The following is a 20,167-nucleotide window of genomic DNA, read 5'->3' on the forward strand; positions in this document are numbered from 1 at the left end:
GCTTTGGAAAGAGACAGGCTCCTAACGGGTGCCAAAGTGGAGGCTACAGGCTCCGCAGTCTTCCCCCTCCCTCTCCCTCTTTGGCCCGTAAGAGGAAGCTCTTCCTCTGAGCTGCTCCCACCACCTTCCTGTTCCTCACGCCACGATGGGTCAAGGACCTCATCATCTCCACTACCCTCTGCCACCAACTGCTCCTCCTGGGTAGTCTCAGCAGCACAGTACGCACGAGAAAGCGGCACCTGAGTTTCATCATCAGATGCGTACTGCGCTGTGGTCACCGGAGGCACTGGCCCACCTGCCTCTTCAGAGTCAGAGAGAAAAAGGTGTTGGGCATCACTGCACACTGCCTCTTCTTCCATTTCTCCAATGCTGCTTGGCTGGCCCCCTGTTTCCAAGCCAAGAGATTCAGAGAACAGAAGTAGAGACGGCTCCTGTCCTGGGCTCTCTGACTGCCTGGCCAATTTGGCAGGTGGTGAAGAGACAGATGGCTGCTCTCCAGTGCTCTGTGCCTGAGAGGATGTGGCACTAACTGAAGTCAATGCCGAGGCGTTAGCTGCCATCCACCCGACAACGGCTTCAATTTGGTCTTCACGCAGCAGCGGTGCACGGCGCTCTCCGACAAAGCTGCGCATGAAGGACTGTTCCCTGCTGAAACTGAGTGACGACGAGTCACCGGCGCCCGCAGCAGGCACAGAATCACCACGTCCTCTCCCTGCTCCTCTCCCTGCTCCGCGCCCACGCCCACGTGCCTTACTCCCTGCCCTCTTCATCTTGGTTGACAGATAAAGATAAGCAGAAAAGTACTAAGGCCTTAGTGTGCTTATTCCTGTAATGCTCCTCCTAACAGGTGTAAGAAACACTAATGTTGTAAATTGTGGACTAAACTTTATTATTTTTCAAATGTGGCCTACACAAGTGTTAAGTTGTGTTTGGTGAACTTAACTTTTTTTTTGGTGCAGATCGGGCTACAGAGCTAGTTTAAATCACACGGAGACCGTGCAGACAGCCGTAAACGGCGCTGCAAGGCCAAAAAACCCTCCTCTAGGTTATCCTATATAGTGTTTTTCCACTATTTAGCTGGATACAAGTGGAAAGACACTAATAGGAATTTTTTTTTTCAAATTTTAAACTGGCTGCACTATTTGAAAAAAAGGAAATTGTTTTTCAAGGTATGAGGCAGTAACGCACCCTGAGCTGAATCCAACCGGCTATGGCTGCACACAGACTACAGGGCGAGCTGCGCTCACACAGAGACCGTGCAGACAGCCGTAAACGGCGCTGCAAGGCCCCAAAAAAACCCTCTAGGTTATCCTATGTAGTGTTTTTCCACAATTGAGCTGGAGACTGGTGGAAAGACACTAATAGGAATTTTTTTTTTTTCAAATTTTAAACAGGCTGCACTATTTGAAAAAAAGGAAAATTTTTCTCAAGGTATGAGCCAGTAACGAACCCTGAGCTGAATCCAACCGGCTATGGCTGCACACAGACTACAGGGCGAGCTGGGCTCACACGGAGACCGTGCAGACAGCCGTAAACGGCGCTGCAAGGCCCAAAAACCCCCCTCTAGGTTATCCTATGTAGTGTTTTTCCACAATAGAGCTGGAGACTGGTGGAAAAACACTAATAGGAAATTTGAGAAAAAATGTGCAGCAGGCTGCACTAAGAGCAAAAAAGAACAACTGTGTGAGGCAGTGTGAACCCCCCCTGAGCTGAATACAACCGGGTATATGGCTGCACACAGACTACAGAGTGAGCTGCACACACACACACACACAGAGACCTTGCAGAACGCTGTTAAAACAGCGCTGCAAGGCAAGAGCAAGGTGAACAGTGAAGAACACACAGCGTTTTGCTAAATTAGCCTTTGGAAAGGAAAATAAAGCAATTAGCAAGCTCAACTGGCCCTCAGTTAGAACACAGCGTCCTGTCCCTAACTGAAATCACAGCAGAGTGAGCGCAAAATGGCGGCAGCGCTTTTTTATAGTGCAGAGTGACATCATTTCAGCAGCCAATCCCAGCCTTGCCAGTACTTACATGCCCACCATGCTAAACAGGATGTGCCCACACTTTCATTCATTCCTCATTGGCTGCTGCGTTCAATTTGAATTCTGGGAACTTCCGATTCCGGTATCCGATACGCGGGAAGTATCGGAATTCAGTATCGGAATTCCGATACTGCAAATATCGGCCGATACCCGATACTTGCGGTATCGGAATGCTCAACACTAGTCGCGATGCATCGGTAATACAAGTCTATGTGCAAAAAACGCATCCTGCGGGCAACTTTGCAGAATGTGTTTTTTTGCACAGAACGACGCATTGCAACGTTTTTATGAAGACGGAAGTGTGAAAGTAGCCTAAGTAGATCATAATTGTATTGACCTGAAGAATTATGTTTCAATGTCATTTTACTTCTTAATGAATACTTTAAAAGCAAAACCCAAAAACCTGTAGCAGAATTGCATTTTTTTTCCCATCTCATACCATGTGGAATTTTTTCCCATTTTTCAATACTTTGAATGGTAAAATAAATTATGCCATTTGAAACTGCAAGCCATCATATGGTTAGTTATGTTGACAGAAGGATAAAAATATGTTATGCTTCTTGGAAGAAGGGGTGGAAAAAACAAGTAAAAAAGTGAATATTTGCCAGTCGTTAATGGGTTAACATTAGGGATGAGCAGACCCGTGAATGTTCAAGTTCATAGGGTTTGGTCAAATAGTAATCCAAAGTTCAGTTCGGGTATCAGAACTTGGCCAGAACTTGACCCCGAACGCAATAGAAGTCAATGGGGATTCAAACTTTAGTGCTGTAAAATGGTCGTAGTAAGGGCTAGGAGTCTGCAAAATTAAGCAAAATGTGGGTAAAAGCAGGACAATTGCCCTACAAACAAATGTGGTTAGGAAAATGACTTAAAATAACATAGAAGAAAAATAAATAAAAAATAATCATCTTGAACCAGGAGACAGAGGTACAAGTGGATGGGGAGGTTGAAAAGGAGGTGAAAGTGGACATGGCGGTGTAGATGGAAGAGGTGGAAGAGGAGGTAGCCAACACAGTTTTCTTTTTTAAATTTGGAAAGGCTCCAAAACATTGGGAGAGGCAAAACAAACAAACAAACAAACAAACTGCAATGGAGTATAACAATGGTTGGGTGTGGCTGTTATAGTTTCCTAGTCAGCCAAAGGTATGTACAGGCAGATGCGTCTGTCTGTAATCACACCCGCTGCCAATCTAAGCACACATTTTAACAGTACACTTGCTCAAGGCCAGGCTAGCACCTCCAAGACGTAACGCTCAGGCTATGTGTCCAATTTGCAGACCCAGAAGTTAAATGGGGCAGACCTATCATTCAGTACATATAGACATGTAGACAAGTACTCTTCCATCATGTTGTTGAAACGCTGCCTTCTCCTAATATGGACCATATCAAATGGTGGTGTTGGATGTTGTGGTGTGCTGAGGAAGGTTTTCCACATTTTGGCCACACTAACCCTGCCTCCCAAGGTGGTGCCAGTGCACCAGCTACATTGATTACTTCCTCCTCCTCCTCTGCCTTCTTCCACTGAGCCACTGCCATTAGATGGGAACGCCGTTAGTAGTGCGTCTAACACCGTGTGCTTGTATACCTGCATTTTCCGATCTTACTCCAGTGATGGAAGTAAGGATGGAATGTGACCTTGTAGCGGGCATCTAGCAGGATGGCCACCCAGTAATCAGCACTGGTAACAATCTGGGCAACTTGGCGGTCGTTGCGCAGGCACAGCAACATGTTTTGGCTCATGTGTTCCAGATTGCCCGGAGGCAACGACAAGCAGTCCTTGGTGGTTCCTCTGTATCCATCCAGCCACACTCCAGAGCTGCCTTGAGTGCCACCCTGTAGTGAACACAGTACCTCTTCCTTCTCATCCTCATCCTCAAAAACTGTACCCTGACTGAACAGTTGTGTACTTAGCCACTGTTGATACAGGAACCCACTCTCAGAGCCAGTTGAGGATCACAGGCCTGATAATGGTGTGAATGTTCCTCCTCCTCTTCCTCCAGTGCCAACACCACATCCATCCCATCGTCACCTAAAGCATTTTTTGCAAGCAGGCATAGAAGTGGAATAGTAATGCTGATGATGGTATCAGGAAGCGCTGACTGACTGTGGATTTCAGCCACCATACCCCAGTGCAGACATACCTCTTACCACCTTCATTCTGCTAAAAGTGTCATCCCCTATGAATATTGACTACTTATCTTCCACTTCAACTACACAGCATTAATCTAATGAATGTCCATGCAGACCGAAACCTTATCCACTAGCTGTTGATGAACTGACTGTAAATAAATACACCTTGTTTTGCAACATATAACTTTGAATGCTGAGTTTCATTACTACTACCACTGGCACGGATTGGAACCCTACTCAGGCACCTCATCTATCCCCTCTGGGGAGCTATTTATGATTTTTCTACTGTACCCAGGCTGTTATGGCGCTGTGCACCAGATTGTTAGGACAGGCTGCACTAGATTGCTATAGCACTCTGCTCCAGGCTGTTATGGCAGGATACACCAGGCTGTTATGGCATACTACACCTGGATGTTATGGCACTGTGCACCAGGCTGTTATGACAGGATGCACCAGGCTGTTATGGCACACTACACCTGGATGTTATGGCACTGTGCAACAGACTGTTAGGGCATGCTAAACCAAGCTGTTAGAGTAAGCTGCACCATTTATACAGGCTGGGTCACCTGTTGTGCTGGACAATCACAACCATGCCAATACTTGGCATGGCTGTGATAGCTCTTGGAAGTCCCCACAGCCTGAAAGCTTGTTGATTGGCTGTGCTGCAGCCTTTCGATAAACTTTATTTGGAACTGAACCTGAACAGTGAAACAGACTTCTGGGAAAAAGTCCACGTTCAGAGTTCAGTAAAGGACACTAGGTGTCTGGTACGAACTCCAAACTTTACAGTTTGGGTTCACTTATCCGTAGTTAATAGTGATGAGCGAGTGTACTCGGTACTTGAGTTTTCCGAGCATGCTCGGTGTTATGAAAGGCAATTCAGAATCACAATGGACATGGAGGTCAGAGCACATACAGTGATCTGACAATAACCCAAAATAATAGAACGAGCTCTGAGACGTGGGAACTCTGCAGACCGCAATCCCTAAGCCTATCAAACCACACTAAAGGTAGCCGTGGAGCGCTCCTGACTAGAACCTAGGTGCCTCGTCACAGCCTGAGAAACTAGCTAGTCCTGAAGATAGAAAAATAAGCCTACCTTGCCTCAGAGAAATTCCCCAAAGGAAAAGGCAGCCCCCCACATATAATGACTGTGAGTTAGATGAAAACACAAACATAGAGATGAAACAGATTTAGCAAAGTGAGGCCCGACTAGCTGAACAGAACGAGGATAGGGAAGATAACTTTGCGGTCAGCACAAAAACCTATAAATAACCACGCAGAGGGGACAAAAAGACCTTCCGCACCGACTAACGGTACGGAGGTGGTCCCTCTGTGTCTCAGAGCTTCCAGCAGGCAAGAAAAACCAATAAAGCAAGTTGGACTGAAAAATAGCAACAAAATAACATTAGCAAAACTTAGCTTTGCAGAGCAGCAGGCCACAGGAACGATCCAGGGAAAAAACAAGTCCTACACTGGAACATTGACAGGAAGCATGGATCAAAGCATCAGGTGGAGTTAAGTAGAGAAGAAGCTAACGAGCTCACCAGATCACCTGAGGGAGGAAACTCAGAAGCTGCAGTACCACTTTCCTCCACAAACGGAAGATCCCAGAGAGAATCAGCCGAAGTACCACTTGTAACCACAGGAGTGAACTCTGCCACAGAATTCACAACAGTACCCCCCCTTGAGGAGGGGTCACCGAACCCTCACCAGAGCCCCCAGGCCGACCAGGATGAGCCACATGAAAGGCACGAACAAGATCGGGAGCATGGACATCAGAGGCAAAAACCCAGGAATTATCTTCCTGAGCATAACCCTTCCATTTAACCAGATACTGGAGTTTCCGTCTTGAAACACGAGAATCCAAAATCTTCTCCACAATATACTCCAATTCCCCCTCCACCAAAACCGGGGCAGGAGGCTCAACAGATGGAACCATAGGTGCCACGTATCTCCGCAACAATGACCTATGGAATACGTTATGTATGGAAAAAGAATCTGGAAGAGTCAGACGAAAAGACACAGGATTAAGAACCTCAGAAATCCTATACGGACCAATAAAACGAGGTTTAAACTTAGGAGAGGAAACCTTCATAGGAATATGACGAGAAGATAACCAAACCAGATCCCCAACACGAAGTCGGGGACCCACACGGCGTCTGCGATTAGCGAAAAGTTGAGCCTTCTCCTGGGACAAGGTCAAATTGTCCACTACCTGAGTCCAAATCTGCTGCAACCTGTCTACCACAGTATCCACACCAGGACAGTCCGAAGACTCAACCTGTCCAGAAGAGAAACGAGGATGGAACCCAGAATTGCAGAAAAACGGTGAAACCAAGGTAGCCGAGCTGGCCCGATTATTAAGGGCGAACTCAGCCAAAGGCAAAAAGGACACCCAGTCATCCTGATCAGCAGAAACATAGCACCTCAGATATGTTTCCAAGGTCTGATTGGTTCGCTCGGTCTGGCCATTAGTCTGAGGATGGAAAGCCGAGGAAAAAGACAAGTCAATGCCCATCCTACCACAAAAGGCTCGCCAAAACCTCGAAACAAACTGGGAACCTCTGTCAGAAACAATATTCTCTGGAATGCCATGCAAACGAACCACATGCTGGAAGAACAAAGGCACCAAATCAGAGGAGGAAGGCAATTTAAACAAGGGTACCAGATGGACCATCTTAGAAAAGCGATCACAGACCACCCAAATGACCAACATCTTTTGAGAAATGGGAAGGTCAGAAATAAAATCCATAGAGATATGTGTCCAAGGCCTCTTCGGGACCGGCAAGGGCAAAAGCAACCCACTGGCACGAGAACAGCAGGGCTTAGCCCGAGCACAAATCCCACAGGACTGCACAAAAGCACGCACATCCCGCGACAGAGAGGGCCACCAAAAGGATCTAGCCACTAACTCTCTGGTACCAAAGATTCCAGGATGACCAGCCAACACCGAACAATGAAGTTCAGAGATAACTCTATTCGTCCACCTATCAGGGACAAACAGTTTCTCTGCTGGGCAACGATCAGGTTTATTAGCCTGAAATTTTTGCAGCACCCGCCGCAAATCAGGGGAGATGGCAGACACAATTACTCCTTCCTTGAGGATACCTGCCGGCTCAGATAAACCCGGAGAGTCGGGTACAAAACTCCTAGACAGAGCATCCGCCTTCACATTTTTAGAGCCCGGAAGGTACGAAATCACAAAGTCAAAACGGGCAAAAAACAACGACCAACGAGCTTGTCTAGGATTCAAGCGCTTGGCAGACTCGAGATAAGTCAAGTTCTTATGATCAGTCAATACCACCACGCGATGCTTAGCTCCTTCAAGCCAATGACGCCACTCCTCGAATGCTCACTTCATGGCCAGCAACTCTCGGTTGCCCACATCATAATTTCGCTCAGCAGGCGAAAACTTCCTGGAAAAGAAAGCGCATGGTTTCATCACTGAGCAACCAGAACCTCTCTGTGACAAAACAGCCCCTGCTCCAATCTCAGAAGCATCAACCTCGACCTGGAACGGAAGAGAAACATCTGGTTGACACAACACAGGGGCAGAAGAAAAACGACGCTTCAACTCTTGAAAAGCTTCCACAGCAGCAGAAGACCAATTGACCACATCAGCACCCTTCTTGGTCAAATCGGTCAATGGTTTAGCAATACTAGAAAAATTGCAGATGAAGCGACGATAAAAATTAGCAAAGCCCAGGAACTTTTGCAGACTTTTCAGAGATGTCGGCTGAGTCCAATCATGGATGGCTTGGACCTTAACAGGATCCATCTCGATAGTAGAAGGGGAAAAGATGAACCCCAAAAATGAAACCTTCTGCACACCAAAGAGACACTTTGATCCCTTCACAAACAAAGAATTAGCACGCAGGACCTGAAAAACCGTTCTGACCTGCTTCACATGAGACTCCCAATCATCCGAGAAGATCAAAATGTCATCCAAGTACACAATCAGGAATTTATCCAGGTACTCTCGGAAGATGTCATGCATAAAGGACTGAAACACTGATGGAGCATTGGCAAGTCCGAACGGCATCACGAGATACTCAAAATGACCCTCGGGACCACAGGAACGATCCAGGGAAAAAACAAGTCCTACACTGGAACATTGACAGGAAGCATGGATCAAAGCATCAGGTGGAGTTAAGTAGAGAAGAAGCTAACGAGCTCACCAGATCACCTGAGGGAGGAAACTCAGAAGCTGCAGTACCACTTTCCTCCACAAACGGAAGATCCCAGAGAGAATCAGCCGAAGTACCACTTGTGACCACAGGAGTGAACTCTGCCACAGAATTCACAACAGCTCGGGTGGTCTCCGAGTATTTTGGGTGTGCTCGGAGATTATGTTTGAGTCGCCGCAGCTGCATGATATGCAGCTGCTAGACAGCCTGAATACTTGTGGGCATTCAAACAGACAGCCCCCTCATGTATTCAGGCTGTCTAGCAGCTGCAAATCATGCAGCTGCGGCATCTCAAACATAATCTCCAACCATGCCCAAAATACTCGGAGACCACCCGAGCATGCTCGGAAAACCAGAGTAACTAGTACACTCGCTCATCACTACTATTTAACTTATGTCCTTGTTTTGTTTTGTTTTTTTTACTTTTGAACACTTCTACAATATTTATTAAAAAAGTGATCATTTAGCACTTACAAAATACAATGCACTACACATGTGTATTGTACTGACAAACAGCCTATTACCCTGCACTGCCAGGGCCTAATTAGCATTTATAGTTCGCAGACCAGGAGGCAGGTCATTGATAGGCTTCTGGCTGCTATGGCAACTAAAGATAATCGAATCATAGTCTAATTTCATGAAATTTGCAAGTCCCAGTGAATATGAACATTTTCAATTCGATTCCTGCAGATCGATTAAAAAAAATGCCTAAAATTATTTTACATATTTCCGAAAATTGCATCTGCCAGAGATTGGGTTCCTATGTCATTTGTCAGATATGGGCCTCCACACAATGCCATTACATCCATCACATCACATGGTTATCCTCAGTGATACACAGCACATGCAACATGTAGCTAAAAGATCCTTCTGGGTAAAATCTGCTTCTAAGGTTGGCTCTTTAGCAGGCTCAACAGTGCGTAAAAGTCCTGGTTGTGGTGGTGCTGAGAGCGAACATCTTGTTTGTGGGAGTTCTTTTGATAGTTGCCGCCAGATGAATCTTTGGCAGTCTGCAGGAAGAAATTAAGCCATGAACTTCCAGAGTAGCATAGATTAAAAACTGCTCTCCATCAGAAAATCAGCGATATCACCTGCTCATGTGGGAAAAGGAAGCCATCCAGCAATCAGAGCAAACCCCAGATTGCTTTCCTGCCCATTTTTTACTTGTAATTCCAATGGGAGTTGCCAGCATCAGATGTTGATGAGTGACATACCCAAGTGTAGTCAATATAACAAAAAATTCCCCAGACAGACGTTAATAACCTATTTGACAGCACGGCAAGGCATTTAACGCTATTATTTCTACATGTAGTGCTCATACTCAGTAAATAAATTGAGATGCTTGAAAAATTTATTTTAATTTTTTCTACATTTGCTTATCACAAGTAGGGTTGAGCGACTTTTACTTTTATAGGATCGGGTCGGGTTTCACGAAACCCGACTTTCTCAAAAGTCGGGTCGAGTGAAATCGGCCGATCCTATAGAAAAGTTGGGGTCGGGGTCGGACGAAACACGAAACCCAATGCAGTGCAATGGGATACTATGGTTCCCAGGGTCTGAAGGAGAGGAAACTCTCCTTCAGGCCCTGGGATCCATATTTAAGTGTAAAATAAAGAATTAAAATAAAAAATATTGCTATACTTACCCTCTGACGCGCCCTGGTACTAACCGGCAGCCTTCTTTCCTTAGAATCAGCGCGTGAAGGACCTTAGATGACGTCGCGGCTTGTGATTGGTCGCGCGACCGCCCATGTGACCGCTCACGCGACCAATGACAAGCCGCGACGTCACCGAAGGTCCTTCAAGCGCTTGTTCTTAGGAAGGAAGGCTGCCGGAAAGAAGCAGGGCGCGTCCTATTAGGTATATACTCACCCTCGGACGCGCCCTGCTTCTTTCCGGCAGCCTTCCTTCCTAAGAATCAGCGCTTGAAGGACCTTCGGTGACGTCGCGGCTTGTGATTGGTCACGTGAGCGGTCACATGGGCGGTCGCGCGACCAATCACAAGCCGCGACGTCATCTAAGGTCCTTCACGCGCTGATTCTAAGGAAGGAAGGCTGCCGGTTAGTACCAGGGCGCGTCAGAGGGTAAGTATAGGAATATTATTTATTTTAATTATTTATTTTACACTTAAATATGGATTCCGATACCGATTTCCGATATTGCAAACATATCGGAACTCGGTATCGGAATTCCGATACCAGATTCAGAAGATCGCCGACCTCATGGCCGACCCCACACAGGGGTCGGGTTTCATGAAACCCGACTTTGCCAAAAGTCGGCGACTTCTGAAAATGGCCGACCCGTTTCGCTCAACCCTACCTACTTTATTAGTCAGAGTAGAGATTCACTAAAAAGAGCTTCTCTTAGGCTGGCTTCACACTTCTGTTTTACAGTCCAAGTATGGACCACTATGTAAGTGTGGCTCCCCAGGGTCTTGGTCGTCACAGTAATGTCACTTTCCACATTGGGAGGGTGGTATTACGTTTGGAGGCAAGAAAGGATAACTGTCACCAGGTAATCACAGGCATGCAACACATTCACACTCCAGGCCACAAGAGGGAGCTTTTGATCCTATTACTAGGTGACTCCCCCATATAGATACTGTGGTTTTGGAGGGAAAGGGAGTTTAGTTCCTCAGTCAGTCCCTCAGAGAGGCTGAGGAGAGAGAGGGTCTATGGAGCTGTGCATGCCACAGAGCTGCAGCTCCCGGGAAGAGACACATTGAAAGCCGTATTTGTTGCACTGGGCGTGCAGGAAAGCAAAGAGCAGGAGAGGATACCAGCAGGGGACCATCCCCGAGCAGGCTGCCTCCTTCTGAGGTGCAGAACACCGGTTATAAGGTTGTAAGGACCTCCACGCCTTACATCAGAGACCGGCAGAACAGCTAATTGCACGTTACCTGTCCGCACCCACACCCAGGAGGCACGGTGACACCCCACAGAGCCGGGTCATCTAAGAGATCCTATAGACAGGCTCATGTCACCAGTCATATGGGTTTTGTCCTATCCTATCCAGGGTACAGAGAGATAACATCTGTGAGGACCTTATGTGAAGCTTAGAAGTAAAGGACTACACCACTACAGCGCAAAGAAAGGCTTATATTTCCACCTGGACAAGGGGACTCCGGACTTTACTCCAAACCCTGCCTGCCCTGTGATCTGGTGCCCTGGACTGTGGCTGCTGAAACCAACAGGAAACAAGGTAAAGAGACTGCAATCCTGTGTCTTCATTCTTCTCTGCACCTCTCACCATACCACTATCTACGCACCAGGAGCCCTGGGGATATGATTCACCTGTGGGAAGATATCTTTATTTTTTTTATATAGCGCTATCATATTCTGCAGCGCTTTACATTTTGCACACATTATCGTCACTGTCCCTGATGGGGCTCACAATCTAATTTCCCTATCAGTATGTATTTGGAATGTGGGAGGAAACTGGAGTGCCCGGAGGAAACACACGCAAACACGGAGAGAACATACAAACTCTTTGCAGATGTTGTCCTTGGTGGGGTTTGAACCCAGGACTCCAGCGTTGCAAGGCTGCAGTGCTAACCAATGCGCCACAGAGCCATATATATACCATCTAGCTGCCATAACGTCACCCCAGCGGACCCCTTAAAGCTTTATTGTGGTGGAAAAAGGGCATACTTGTATTGCATGAATAGCCACTGAATTCTAGGCTATGATCCCATGAAAAGCTTTTGGCGAGTTTTTGCTGTTGCAGATTTTCTGCACCTATTATGTAAATGAGGTTATTTGAGATTTTTCAATACATTTGAGTGCATTTTTTACATGCATTTTTTCTTGTTTTTGACTCTGGGTTTTTCTGTCTTGTTGGTATGTTATGTTTAACACAAAACTTCTTTCTTTATTTTTGATACCTCCTGGTATTTGGATTTGACAAAACATTATTGATATTGCCATGTGTGGACTATATGCACTTTTGATGCCTTTCTACTGTGGAATTTACACATCTAATGCAAGTCTATGTGAAAAATCTGCATAAAAAACTCAGTGTACCTGCAAGAGAAATTGACTTTGGGATTTGAAGCACGAACCGCAGGTCATTAAAAGAAAGCATGCATTTCTATGATTCCCATCCACTTTTCTGGAGCTGTAAGTTGCTGCGTTTTTGATGCAGGAAAAATACACAGCGCCAAAAACTGACCAAAAAATCATCGTGGCCACACAGCCTAATGGGTGTCTTGTTTTCATATGGCTTGTAGAGAAACAATATAAAGATTTGGAAGAGATATCTGAGCAGTTTACCTTGATTATAACTCTTGGTATGGTGTTTGCAAATGGCCTGAACTCTGCATTACTTTACATTAACTTTATATGCCTCTGTTTATGATAAAATATTCTGTCCATCTATTCCTTTTTGTACCAATGTTAATTTAGATGAAAACGTACGATGTGATGTTAAAGAAGTATTATTTTTGTTTCAAAGTCAAGCAAGGACTGTAAATCCTTTACAAAAAAGTCAAGTCAAGCAAAACTGTGAAATCAGTATATGAGAACTGCCAAGAAATGTTCTAACAAAAATCTAAACATACTGTATATGTAAAAACATAGGATTCGATATAGTTCCAGACATAACCAGACACCTAGCATCTGATAATGCCTCCTGCTTTGGTGTTGTTGTGTCTGTAACTAGTGAGCAATACAGTTTGTGACAGTTCACATGTTATCTTTAGCGAGTATTACAAATGTATACACATTATTGTATTTTTTTCATAGCAATAAAGGGGAAGCAAAGAAGATATCACTGTCTGGGGTGATTCCATCTTTTTGGAATGATGTACGTTGCCGCGGTGATGAAGAAAATATACTTCTTTGTGAAAAAACCATCTGGCAGGGTGGAGCGTGTCCACAAAATGTAGCAGCTGCGGCGACATGTAGCTTTACGCACGGTAAATAAACATAGTATATAATCCCTAATTATTGTGAAATGTGCTGGGAATCAATATCTCATGCATTACTGTGGTTACTACACGTTTTTTTTAGCCTCTCAGAATATCTAAAAATGGCAGTGTTTTTTTCTAAATGTAATACAATGTTGTCAAAATGTTTAAAGGGAACCTGTCACCATAAAATTGCAGTCCAATCTGTAGACACCATGTTATAGAGCAGGGGGAGCTGAGCAGACTGATATATAATTTTGTGAGAAAAGATTTAGTATAACCTGTGATTTCATAATTTAGTATTCTGCTCTTTCAGGGGTTTTCGGTTCAGTGGGCGGTCCTATCAGTGACTGACAGTTATCTCTGTGTGCACATTTATGCAAAGAAAGTAGTGTTGAGCGAGTATACTCGTTACTCGGGTCTCCCCGAGCATGCTGGGGTAGTCTCCGAGTATTTTGGCGTGCTCAGAGATTTAGTTTTTGACGCCTCAGCTGCATGATTTGCGGCTGCTAGACAGGTTGAATACATGTGAGGAATCCCTGTTTGTTAGGGAATTTCCACACTTATTCAGGCTGGCTAGCAGTCGCAAATCATGCAGCTGAGGCGACAAAAACTAAATCTCCAAGCACTCCAAAAATGTCGGAGATCACCCGCGCATGCTTGGGGAGACCCAAGCAGCAATGCTTCTCACCCATCACTAAAAGAAAGCTGTCAGTCACTGATAGGACCTCCTACTGAAGTGAAAACCCCAGAAAGAGTATTAAATGATGAAATCACATGTAATGCTGAGTGTTTTCTCATAAAACTGTATATCAGTCTGCTCAGCTCCCACCGCTCTATGACATGGTGTCTACAGATTGGACTGCAATTTCATGGTAACTGCTTCCTTTTATTATGCCAGAAAACCCCTATTTCAATATTGCAGTTTGTTTAAAAAAACAAACAAACACAACAAAATGTATTTTACTCTCCCTCCTTGGGTCCAGCACTGGGTCTCCACTACTGTTCCCAGTGTCTGTTGTTGTCTGCAGTGCTGATATCATATTGGCAGCGCTACAGCCTGTAACTGAGCTCAGCGGCTTTGACAGCTTAAATTGCTCAGCTTACTGATTGGCTGCTGCACTGTTAACAATATCAGACACGAGGAGCAGCCGGTGAGACTGAACACAACTGTGAGAGAGGGAGAAAACCCCTTTAATAGTCATGTGCCATTACATTTAGTTCCCCTAAATTTCTCTGGTAATCACAATTGATTCCCATTCTTCCCCCACAAGACATAACTCACACTTGTCCATCCTGCCTGATGCAGGATTCTCACAGTAAAGTGTAGTTTAAAGAACTTGTCCAAGATTAGAACTATATAAGTAGCAGCTCCACACCTGTCCACTGGTTGTTTTTGGTATTGCAGCTTAAACCTTCCATGAAGCTGTGCTGCAATACTTGACACAGCCCAAGGCAAGGTTTGTCACTGATTTTGAGGGAGCCATATTTTTTATTCTTCAAAAGATTTTTTTTAAAAATTTGGTGGCCAATTGGGAATTTATTTCAAGCAATGTATGATTTAATTATTTAGCAAAAGCTATATATTAGAGTTGAGAAAAAAAGATTTGCAGGACCATGTTCTAGCAGCCTTGTTGGCAGTCCATTGCTATCTGTGAACCTCTTTGCACCTGTTGGCATTCCTAACACCTTATCTGATTAGTCTTGGTGTGATACAACACACCAAAATGTCGGTGTTCCTCAAGGCTCTGTTATAGGACCCCTACTCTTCTCCATCTACACCTTTGGCCTAGGACAGCTCATAGAATCCCACAGTATGCAGTATCATCTCTATGCCGATAACACGCAGATCTACCTATCCAGACCCGACCTCACCTTCTTACTTACCAAAATCCCATACTGTCTGTCTGCTATCTCAGCCTTCTTTTCTGCTCTCTTTCTAAAGCTGAACATGGACAAAACAGAATTCTTCATCTTTCCCCCATATCACTCTGCCCCTCCACCAGACCTATCTATCAATGTCAATGGCTGCTTACTTTCCCCAGTCCCACACGCCCGGTGCCTCGGGGTGATCCTCGACTCAGCCCTCTCTTTCAAGCCACATATCCTAGCCCTTGCCTCCTCCTGCTGTCTCAAACTCAAACTAATCTCCCGGATCTGTGCATTTCTCGACCGCGACACCACAATAACACTGGTGCATGCCCTTATCATCTCCTGCCTTGACTACTGCAACCTCCTATTCTCTGGCCTCCCCTCTAGCACTCTGGCACCAATCCAATCCATCCTACACTCTGCTGCCTGACTAATCTACCTGTCTTCCCGCTATTCCCCAGCCTCTCCCCTATGCCAAGCCCTTCACTGTCTTCCTATCACCCAGAGACTCCAGTTCAAAACCCTTACAATGACATACAAAGCTATCCACAACCTGTCTCCTCCATACATCTGTGACATGGTCTCCCGGTACTTACTTACACGCAACCTCCGATTCTCTCAAGATCTCCTTCTCTACTCCCCTCTCATCTCTTCTTCCCACAACCGCATCCAATACTTCTCCCGTGCTTCCCCCATACTCTGGAACTCTCTACCACAACACATCAGACTCTCGCCTAGCATAGAAGCCTTCAAACCTGAAGACTCACCTCTTCCGACAAGCCTACAGCCTGCTGTGATCCTCAACCTACTGAACCACCGCACAACCAGCTCTACCCTCTCCTAGTGTATCCTCACCCATCCCCTGCAGACTGTGAGCCCTAACGGGCAGGGTCCTCCCTCCTTATGTACCTGTATGCCTTGTTTTTTGTTCATGTTTAATTGTATTTGTCTATATTTGCCCCCTTTTCATATGTAAAATGCCATGGAATAAATGGTGCTATAAAAATGTATAATAATAATAATAATAATGACATCCCGCTGCGCCTACTAATCACAGAAGGCTTTGGCATTACTGGCGTGAAGAAGGAGGTTCACAGAGCTCTGGTCAGATGTGAACTGACGTAATTGCTGGACTAGGGTCCTGCAAATATTTTTTCTCAATTCTATTACATACTGAATACTTTCTTTTTACAAACTATGTAGACCTAGGACATCTTGACCAGTACTACCTTTATCCTTCAATCTGCAAATCTCACATCTTAAATCTCTTTATATATAACTAATACTTAAATATAACTGATATTTCCCTCTCCTAGTGTTTCATCACCCATCCCCTGCAGACTGTGAGCCCTCGCGGGCAGGGTCCTCCCTCCTTATGTACTCGTGTGCCTTGTTATCTGCTCATGTTTAATGTATTTGTCTATATTTGCCCCGTATTCACATGTAAAGCGCCATGGAATAAATGGCGCTATAAAAATGTATAATAATAATAATATTTCCTTTAGGTCAGGTTAGACCTGAATTGTCATCTTCAAGCACAACATGCAGGCCTCACTAGGATTAATCCAGGCTTTGTAACATTGGACATTATTTTGTCATTCAGCTCTGGGGTCAACTGACAGTACAAAGTGGTGTGTGCCTACAAATAGACAAACCTATAAATGTACACCTCTGTTCTGAATGTATGGAAAGAGTTTTGACTTTGCTGTGTTATATTTTTCGTGCAGGAACAGACCACTATTGGTCTCAGAAAATCTGAAAATTAGCTACAATCCAGAAGGAAAAACGATCTCACTAGTGCCACCTATACATAGCTTTCTTGTGAACCTTCTAAGATATTGACCTGTAGCGCATAGTAAAGATAAATGAGCTGAGCACTCATATTGCACTCCTAAAAGGAATGTGTCAACATGACACACTTACTAAAGGTACCGTCACACTAGACGATATCGCTAGCGATCCGTGACGTTGCAGCGTCCTGGCTAGCGATATCGTCCAGTGTGACAGGCAGCAGCGATCAGGCCCCTGCTGTGCTGTCGCTGGTCGGGGAAGAAAGTCCAGAACTTTGTTTCATCGCTGGATCTCCCGCAGACATCGCTGAATCGGCGTGTGTGACACCAATTCAGCGATGTCTTCGCTGGTAACCAGGGTAAACATCGGTCCTGCTTTCCGGCTGCCCGGCGCTCACAGCCAGAGCAGAGAAGCAGAGCGCCGAGGACAGACAGCGGTAGGTAAGTATGTAGTGGTTGTTACTTTAACGATGGTAACCAGGGTAAACATCGGGTTACTAAGCGCGGCCCTGCGTTTAGTAACCCGATGTTTACCCTGGTTACCGGGGACCTCGGGATCGTTGGTCGCTGGAGAGCTGTCTGTGTGACAGCTCTCCAGCGACCAAACAGCGACGCTGCAGCGATCCGGATCGTTGTCGGTATCGCTGCAGCGTCGCTTAGTGTGACGGTACCTTTAAAACAAGTTAAGCTTAAGTTGTCCGTCCTTGTGACAGATTTCCTTTAAACCGATTAACAAGACAGGATCTTCTGGTGTTTTCCCACAGAGCAATAAAAAGCGATGGCTATCCAGTACATGTATTATCTCAATGTGCCTGGTATCTAAACTATAACCTCCACAACAAGATCATTTCTAAATAAATGATTGTCAACTCAATCTAAAAAGAAGGAAAGGGAAATGTTGACAAAGCTTTTACCACACACTTAATGAAAGTGTCTGCTGTCCATCCTTAGACAGTTACTGAAGTGGGGAAAGCACTTGCTTTTTGATAATACAGTTAATTGAGGACAACATGATGGTGATTGTAGACTTTTTTCTCATTCTTGCAAGTTTGTGCTAAAGGAGGTACAACATTACCCACAAAACCATATAGTTCCAATTATTGTGGCATTTGCCCAAACCAGTGGTCAAAATATAGCATGGTGATGAAAACTATTTACTTTATCAATTGCGGTAGCTAAGTATTTTAGATCAGGGTTCTTCATTAGGCACAGTATCTTTTAAAGCATCCCACTGAGGCCCCTCATAGACTTACTGTATCAGATAACAACTATTGACTCTCAGCTATAATGTGACTAGTACTTAATTATACTGAGAGTGGGGCAAATTATGCTGAAAGTGGGTTAAACTTGTATTGCAAATTACTTTAATTATGTGTAAATGCCTGGTTTGCGGTCTGGTATATGAATAATTTTTACTCCATATTTCACTGATGGTAGTCGATATACTTCTGTTGGCCCTGAGATTATACATGGCAAGGCAAGCTCTGTTTTTCAATATATGCTATATATAGGGATACTTTTTTTTTAATGTGTACTGAGTTTCGGTATATACCTGTAAACTGTGACATTATTGCCACACTATGGCTTCAGGTATGCGTATGAAGTCATTCTTTTTCCATGGGTGGAGAGTGGAGTCTCTATATGTGAAAACTAGAGAGGACCACAAAAAGACTTGCTCTGAGGAGTGAGTGATTAAGACCGGTGAGCTTGAAAAGCTAAATCATTGGGTCTCCTGGAGATGATCAATTTACCATATATACTCGAGTATAAGCTGACCCGATTATAAGCCGACCCCCCTAATTTTGCCACAAAAAACTGGGAAAACTTATTGACTCGAGTATAAGCCTAGGGTAGGAAATGCAGCAGCTACCGGTGAATTTCAAAAATAAAAATAGATGCTCCATTCCATTCATTATTGCCCCATAGATGCTCCATATAAAGCTGTGCCATATATAATGATCTGCACCGTTCATTATGGCCCCATAGATGCTCCATATAATGCTGTGCCACATATAATGCTCTATACTGTTCATTATTGCCCCATAGATGCTCCATATAAAACTGTGCCACATATAATGCTCTGCACCGTTCATTATGGCCACATAGATGCTCCATATAAAGCTGTGTCATGTAGAATGCTCTGCACCGTTCATTATTGCCCCATAGATGTGCCATATAAAGCTGTGCCATATAGTGCTCTGCACCGTTTATTATTGCCCCATAGATGTGCCATAGAAATCTGTGCCATATAGTGCTCTGCACCTTTCATTATTGCCCCATAGATGTGCCATAGAAAGCTGTGCCATATAGTGCTCTGCCATATAGAATGCTCTGCACTGTTGATTATTGCCCCATAGACGCTCCATTTAAAACTGTCACATATATAATGCTGCTGCTGCAATAAAAAAAACCAACGACATACTCACCTCTCTTGCTTGCAGCTCCTCAGCGTCCTGTCTCGGCGTCTCTCCGCACTGACTGTTCAGGCAGAGGGTGGTGCGCACACTAGTACGTCATCGCGCCGTCTGACCTGAACAGTCACTGCAAGAGGACGCGAAGACAGAACGGCGCCCGGCGGGTGGAACGCGGACAGGTGAATATGAAATACTTACCTGCTCCCGGCGTCCCTGGCTCCTTCTCCCGGACATCTGGTCTTCGGGTGCCGCAGCCTCTTACTCTGTCAGAGGTCACCGTTACCGCTCATTAGAGAAATGAATATGTGGCTCCACCCCTATGGGAGTGGAGTCCATATTCATAACTTTAATGAGCGGTCCCACGTGACCACTGAACAAGGGAAGAGCTGCAGCACCCGAAGACCGTGGGACTGCAGGGACAGCGCCAGGAGCCCCGGAAGCAGGTAAGTATGCCTCAGACCTCTCTCCCCCTCACCCGCCGACCCCACCGCCGACCGTGACTTGAGTATAAGCCGAGAGGGGCACTTTCAGTCTAAAAATTTGGGCTGAAAATCTCGGCTTATACTCGAGTATAGATGGCTTTTGCCAAGTTAGGATGGACTTGGCGCATGGTCTGTATATGGACTACAATGTCTGGACCAACAACAGGTCTTCTGACCCAAACTAACACTTTCATGTATGAATTTGAGGCATTAGTTTGGATTAGAAGACCTGTGGTTAGTACAGTTGGTTCATTTAGTGTGGTTTGTACACGGACTGTAAAAAATGGCCACCTGGACCCAGCTTTACCTGCAGAGACAGTTGGGTGTACACAGTATCGG

General features: G+C 45.2%; 1 protein-coding gene across 2 annotated transcripts in view; it reads left to right on the forward strand.

The window, feature by feature from the left end:
- PRSS12 (serine protease 12) overlaps positions 1 to 20,167 on the forward strand; it is a 305,892-nt gene that overhangs the window by 96,170 nt on the left and 189,555 nt on the right. The window contains exon 3 of one of the 2 annotated variants that reach the window (XM_069743759.1): positions 13,107 to 13,279. The exons of the other annotated variant lie outside the window; for it this stretch is intronic. Coding sequence (XP_069599860.1) covers positions 13,107 to 13,279 — 173 coding nt within the window. The remainder of the gene's footprint in view (positions 1 to 13,106; positions 13,280 to 20,167) is intronic. 2 annotated transcript variants of the gene reach the window in all.

Source organism: Ranitomeya imitator, chromosome 1 (assembly GCF_032444005.1).
Source record: "Ranitomeya imitator isolate aRanImi1 chromosome 1, aRanImi1.pri, whole genome shotgun sequence".
NCBI classification, from domain to species: domain Eukaryota; kingdom Metazoa; phylum Chordata; class Amphibia; order Anura; family Dendrobatidae; genus Ranitomeya; species Ranitomeya imitator.